This window comes from Mustela nigripes, chromosome 4, assembly GCF_022355385.1.
Source record: "Mustela nigripes isolate SB6536 chromosome 4, MUSNIG.SB6536, whole genome shotgun sequence".
Classification (NCBI taxonomy): Eukaryota; Metazoa; Chordata; class Mammalia; order Carnivora; family Mustelidae; genus Mustela; species Mustela nigripes.
In genome coordinates this window covers 488,344-495,350 of record NC_081560.1, presented here as the reverse complement: position 1 = coordinate 495,350, position 7,007 = coordinate 488,344, and the positions used below count along the sequence as shown (strand labels likewise).

The window sequence follows — 7,007 nt, the reverse complement described above, 5'->3', positions numbered from 1 at the left end:
TCAGTCACGAGTTAGCTATGAAAGAGCCAGCATGCCCATGAGAACGTGGGCCTGAGCGGGACGGCTGCGGAGCCGTCAGCAAGCGTGTGCTCCCGGACACTTTCTTGAACACATCCTCCATGTCCAGGACAGAGTCCAGCGTAAGGCTTGAACTCGCAGCCCTGAGATCGAGATCTAAGCTGAGATCAAGGTTCGTACGCTCGACCGACCGAGCCTCCGAGCGCCGTGCCGTGGACACCTGTGCCAGCGAGCTCAGCCTAGCGCTCTGCTCCGGAGCACAGGGAACGAGGCCTTTACCCGCTGACACCCAGCGCGACCCACTGTCCAGGTCTGGGCCACGCGCACAGTCACCAGCTCTTTTTCAAAGGACAGAGACCCGAGAGTTAGACATCAGTGGTCCTAAGAGTGGCATCACTATATTTTACGTAGAATAATGTCAAAACCAGCGAGGCGCTACAGCTCCACCTTCCTAGTTTGCGCTCTCCCGTTCTGAGGGCACCTCGAGAAACCGCTCTCACCTTAGGGACAGCAGGCAGTGGAAACGTGGGGTCAGGGCAGTTTTTAGAGGACAGTCACCTTTCCTCGTACATCTGCAGTCAGCAAAGGCCTGACTACTCTGCCGAGAGCCAGTCCCACAACAAGGGACCATAATAAGGGCCACTGGGCGGTGCGGCACAGGCCTCACGGAGTGGGAGCGAGCCTCCGCCCCGAGGCTCGTTTTCATGCCACCAAGCTAGTCCTGGGTGTCTGACGGGTGAGGGGGCTCACCGACCGTCTGGTCAAGTCCGTTGTTTGCTGCCTCACTCCCGGAGGCTGCTTCGCTCCCGGGCTGTGGTGCGTAGCCCTCCCGTTGTGTGTAAATGGGCGGCACGGGCCTTTCTGTTGGTGGCTAAAACGTGGCACCGCCACTTCTGTTCCCTCTTGCTGCCTGGCCTCTGCTGCCAGACGCCCCTCCGTGCATTTAATACTAAAACTAACACCAGCAAGGACAAACAAAGAAAGGAAAAATTACATTTGCCAACACGGAATACATCTTGGCGAAGATGTCTAAAAGGTCCCGTTCAAAATTAGCTAAAATAACAACCCCCACCTCCCATTTCGAAGCTATCTCAGAAACACTTTACCCTAACTGCCCCTGTGGTAAGCAGTCCATTTCTATACCTTCTTAGAGAAACAGTGAAATTGGTGTTTCTTTACCGCTTTGCTGGGTCAGAGGTCAGAATGAGCGTGTCCCATCGGTCACAAGCGGCCGCTCTGCCACGACGCAGGGCCTGAGGCTGACAGGGACACACGGACCTGGTCACCTACAGCAGACAGGCTGGGGTCTTGGGCGACACGGTGAGGAAGCCCAGGGCTGGCGCTCCACGGGCACCAGGTCAGCTCTCAGAAAGAAAAGATGAAATCGCAGACGCCTTCCGGCTGAAGGACTCAGCTCTGCCACTCATACTAGAGCCACCAGACCCAACCGGACACCCAGTCAAGCAGCAGCAGGACCAGGAGAGGCGGCCACCACAGGACCCCGTACGCGGCCCCTCCCTGGGCTTTAGCACCTTCCACTCGGCAGAATTCAACCCTTCTCTCTCGAGGGGAAGACTCACACAAACATGTCGGCAGCGCTTTTATTACTCAGAGTTTAAGCAACACTTTTATACATATACGTACATATATATAAATTCCTTTTTAAAACAACCACGTTTGCTAGAAAAGTGTCTTTTTTCCCTTTGCACCACTGATACCCAGAGTCCTTTACAGTAAATATAGTATTTATGCAGGCATCAGGCAAAAGCTTAAGAACCTTTGAGTTTCCTACTTGTAACTCCCCAAACAAATCCCACCCCTGTGACACCAGTTATTAACATTAAAAACCCTAGGAAAACACACATTCATTTCACTTTCACTGAGTCCTTTTCCTGTCTTGTGACCGAAGATGCCGGCTTAGTCATGAATTCAGAAGTGCTCCCAGAGTCCTCGATGACGATTCATAGAGAAACCTGAAACGTGAAGAAAGATGATTAAAACAGAAATCAGTGACCAAACACCCAGATGCCCATTTTCACAAAATGACCCTAGGCCTGCTGTGCAGCTGAACACACACTCGGAACGCTGACGTCATCAGTAACCCCCCACCGCTGGGCGACGGCGCTTGCACCGGCCAGTCGTCCCGCCCCCGCGGCCAGCAGCGCTTCGCGGAGGCCCCAGCGCGCTCCCCACACAGGCAGAACGGCAGGCCAGGTCTCCTACGGGTGCGACCGTATTTGCTCAGAAGGACTCTCATTTGTCAGCATCTGAACCAGGACTCGGACACAGGTCAGACTCACAAACATGACAAGTACGTTTTACAATCCTGGGCTTCATTTCTCTCCACAAAAACCCAAGATAAATGAAAACTATTTACCCCAAGACACACTGTTACAATGACACTTACTTCAGTGACTTCCGGACTCACCTCGCCTCCCTCCGTCCCCCTCAACGCACCTGTCCCAGGACAGCCTTGCTCCTCCCTGCCCCACGGAGCCAGGTTCGGGCTGAGCTGCTCCAGACGTGCCCCCAAAACCTGCGAGGAGCCGTCCCGGGGCCGTCCTCACACACGCATCTACAAGCGTGCGCTCCCTTCCTGTCCCCGCCTGCACCCCAGCACTGCCCCCGAGGGCTGCGGGCCCCAGACTCAAACACCAGTCTCCATCCCAGCGAGGGCCAGCGAGTGTCGGGCCGTGTCCCGCTCTTCGGGGAGACTCACGCCGCGCAGTCTCCAACAGCCCGTCTCGCATCAGGACAAACGGGCATGGAAGTAAACTCTCTACCAGCCTCATTAAAAGAGACAAGATGACAGGAACAAGGGGAAGTTCTTCCCAATACATTCTATTCTACTCGGCGTCCCCAAACCACGTCTGCCCATGGCCGGCCTCGAGGGAACCCTGGCGTGCTCCGCAGGCTCTCTTCCGCACTTCCCTTCCACGCGCGCTCCCAGACCCGGCGCGCAGCTCGGCCGGACTCTCCACGTTTCAGGGGCTCAGTTTCCACATGAGACAAAGTGGCCACTGCTGGGCCAGGACAGAGCCAGGAAGATCTGGAGATTTTTTTCTTTACCCCTGGAATTCCATAATTTTATCCACAAACTTACTTAGGTGTGATTTCTTTGCAATTAATTCCATTCAGAATTTAGTGAAAGAAACAAAAGAAAGAATCTTTAGAATTCCGTATTTCTGGGGCGCCTGGGTGGCTCAGTGGGTTAAGCCGCTGCCTTTGGCTCGGGTCATGATCTCAGGATCCTGGGATGGAGCCCCGCATCGGGCTCTCTGCTCAGCAGGGAGCCTGCTTCCTTCTCTCTCTCCGCCTGCCTCTCTGCCTGTTTGTGATCTCTCTGTCAAATAAATAAATAAAACCTTAAAAAAAAAAAAAAAAAAAGAATTGTGCATTTCTTCAGTTCTGAGAAGTTTTCTCCTCTTATGTGTCAGGCGACTGCTTCTCCTGGGCCCATTTCCCATCTGTCCGTACCCGGCGAGCCCTCGTCACATAGGCTCTGAGGTCCTCCCCCAACATGACCTCTCAGACCACCTGGAACCTGACTCTCAAGACTGACATCTCTCCAGTGCATCACGGACATTTTACTTTAGAGTTTCTCATTCTACATCACCTTTTTGGGGCATAACTGATTTTTCTTTGAAGACACTTATTACTGATTATCTGACTGGCCCACCACTGTTACTCGAGCAACAGCTGTTCTGCTCTAACTGCCGGGCTCCCGACGTGTATGGCTCTTGTGTCTGTGCCCGACGGGCCCTTCAGACAGAGGTGGGACGGTGAGTGGCGGAAGGCACAGGCCTGTCGGGGCCACCATCACAGCAGCGAGCCGGAAGAGATGGTCCAGGCCGCAGCCCGATGACCTCTCTGGGCCAGGGTTCTTGAGTGTGGCTTGGTTTGAACCAAGTGAGGCGCTCACCCACCGGAGCTCTCAAAGCCTGTAAATCATGGTCAGAAGCTGAGTGTTCATCCCGTCCACCAGCCCACGTGCTGAAGACTGTGCGACGTGCCCACAGCCACGGGAGGGGCAGACAAAATCAATTTTCTGGGGAAAACATTAATAAGATAAACAATGCCTGTTTTTATTTACATCTAGTTTTAATTCATCTACACCAAGGTCCACTGGCATTGATGATGATAGAAGCAAGCTTCCAAATGAGCTACAAAAATCATCCAGTCCCAAAATCATTTTAAAAAGACGACTAAAATTTCATGCAGCAGAATAAAATGGTATTATTCGTCCATGCTTGATAACCAAAGAGAGGTGATTCTGTCAGGGAGAAGTCCTTTCCTTCAAGGTCTAAAAGCAAGGTTAGTGCTGGGGGCATCGAAGTTGTCTACACGTAGGCATAATTAGTATCGGCAAGTACCCTGCTTATGATTAGAATCCACTTACTCAGTGGGAACAATTCATGATATAACCTCAACTATAAGGAATATTTATACTGCTAAAATTTCTCGTTATGAATTTATTGCTATTTTCATACTATTTATAAAAGTAACAAATATAACATACTTGGCATTTCAATGCACTAGGGTGCCGGCAAATGTATGCCGTTCCTCCTGGGAAAACAGCTTTGATCTACAGTCCCAGGGAGGCGAGGAAAAGAGCAGTGAGAAGCATTCTTATTTCGCACCCAACAGACCAGCTAACAGAATACTAACACTGCTGGACAGAAAAGTAGTGTATTCGCTAAGAAAACATTCGCTTCTCAATTAATGCCCCACTGCCCAAATGTTAACTGGATTAAAAGGTTCCCAGAGGCTTAAAGATATTAACTTGCTTTAATGCCTCTACCCCAATGTCAAATCGGTATTATTTTCTAATTTAGTCTTAAATCTCGTCTACTTTCCATTAGGCTGATTTTGTTTTAGACGCCGGTTTTCTACAATGTGTTTCTTGCACATTTAGGGAGCGTGAGTTTCATGATCCAGTCCTAGGTCCTAAGATGTTTCCTCCTTAAATGAAAGAACTCTGTGCCGTCCGTGTATCAGCTATTAATAGCACACGGAGCCCGAAACGGGGCTTGATCCCACAACCCTGAGACTGTGACCTGAGCCAAAATCAAGAGTCGAACGCTTAACCTACGTCTCCACCCAGGGGCCCCTGGTTTTGAACTCCTAAGGCCTTTTTTCCCTCTCAATATAACTAACACAATTCAAGTACTCACCTTAAAACTCTGTGCAAATGGGAATAAAAGAAATTTCTAAGAAGGAGCCAACGTCCTGTTCCCTTACAACTCCACATTATACACGTGTGCCATTCTATGCCTCCAAAACTTATCCTTGCAAATGTTATTTCTAAGAACAAAGAAATCCCGTTAAAACGCTTGAACTTCTGGGGCACCTGGCTGGCTCCGTCCGACTCCTGACGGCAGCTCGGGTCATGGTCTCAGGGTCACGGGATCAAGCCCCACCTTGGGCTCCCGGCTGGGCATGGAGTCTGCTCAGGATTTTCCATCTGCCTCTGCCCCTCCCCCAGCTCACCCTCTCTAAGCAAACAAACAAATAAATAAACAAAATATTTTTTAAAATGCCTGGACTTGTGAGGTTGTCACATCTTGTGAAATGACATATTATTTGTACAGGTGGTAACTCTGATGTGCCTGGTGGAAATAAGTACACTGCCATGTGCCTTCTGAACTGCAAACACTATTTCCTCCAACTCAGACGATCACTGCCCTCTTCCCCACAAGCATCTAGACGTGAACGAGCTCATACAGCGCAAGAGTCTGCCGGGTTTCTCCGTCACACGCACAGCTGCAAAACCAGCTTCATTAAAGTCGCCTGGTAAATGCTCCACCGTTCCTAGGCTGAAGTGTGTAACCGAGTGCACTCCCTTTGCTCACAGCCGCGGTCACACAAACCCCTACCTACTCCAGCACCCGAGTCGATGCCCTGGTCCGTGGGGGCTCTCCCCTCCCGGTTCTGACCGCTGCAGAGACCTCAGACTTTGTGGGGCAGGTTCCCACCAGCCCAGCCTTCTCTGGGAGCCGCCGACAGTAAAAGCAGCGCCTCAGGCCACAGTCCCCACCAAGCCGGGGCGGCTGTCCAGCCGGCAGCTCCCTGACCAGAACAGCACACGGAAGCTCACAGGATTGGCGGGGGGGCTCCAGCAGCTCCTCCCGCACCTCCCCTGCACCCTGGACACTGGATAGCCAGCAATGCTGTCAGAAGGCCTCAGGACTGCTCTGTCTACAGAGCGGTCTCAGCCCTGGGGCGCACATTCTCCCGAGGGGCAGGGCTGTTCCTCGCATCTGCCTGGAGGCTCTCCTGGAGTCCGCTGTAACCCTCACAGGCCGACACTCATTACCCCAGCGCCCGGACGAGAACTTTCTGACACTGTGATTTTCCTGTCCTGGTGACTGCATGGTTTCTGCCTCCTAACCGGAATGCCACGCACACCCAGGAAACACCTGCTGAAGGAGGTCAGAACAGTTGTCTTAATATCGACACGTGGACTTAACAAGAGACAAAGAGAGACCCTTTGTACAAATAAAAGGGTCAACTCACCCAGAAGATACAGGAACCCTAAATTCAAACGCACCTGATACCAAGGCCACAAAAGATGCAGCCAGACCCTCTTATCAGAAATGCACGCACCCAGCAGGCAGAGGAACATTAAGAACACAGCTGGACCCAACAGCACCATCCATTGGCTGCCCGCAATTGCTAACAGTGCACGAGATGTCTACCATGAGCGGCTGGGTTTCTTCCAGGTTTCTTCCTGGGTTTGACACTCAAAACCAGTGTAACCCATCACACCAACAGGCTGGACGAGAAACAGCGTATGATCACATCAGTGGATGAGGGAAAGTCTTCGACTGAATCCAACATCCACTCATGATAAAAGTCTCGGCAAACGAGGAATAGAAGGGGCTCCTTCAACTGCCCGCGACCCTCCACAAGACACAGGCAGCTCACGTTAATGGTGAGAAACTAGAATTTTCCCACTAAGATCAGGAGTAAGGCAAGGATGTCAGCAC

At 51.7% G+C, this 7,007-nt stretch overlaps 1 protein-coding gene across 3 annotated transcripts in view; it reads right to left on the bottom strand.

Moving 5' to 3' along the window:
• Positions 1 to 1,605: 1,605 nt before the first annotated feature.
• The window catches only part of NCAPG2 (non-SMC condensin II complex subunit G2), a 60,792-nt gene continuing 55,390 nt past the window's right edge, over positions 1,606 to 7,007 (bottom strand). For all 3 annotated transcript variants that reach the window (XM_059395997.1, XM_059395998.1, XM_059395996.1), the window contains one exon: positions 1,606 to 1,991. In XM_059395997.1, the coding sequence (XP_059251980.1) occupies positions 1,940 to 1,991 (52 nt within the window). In that variant the 3' untranslated portion in view covers positions 1,606 to 1,939. The remainder of the gene's footprint in view (positions 1,992 to 7,007) is intronic.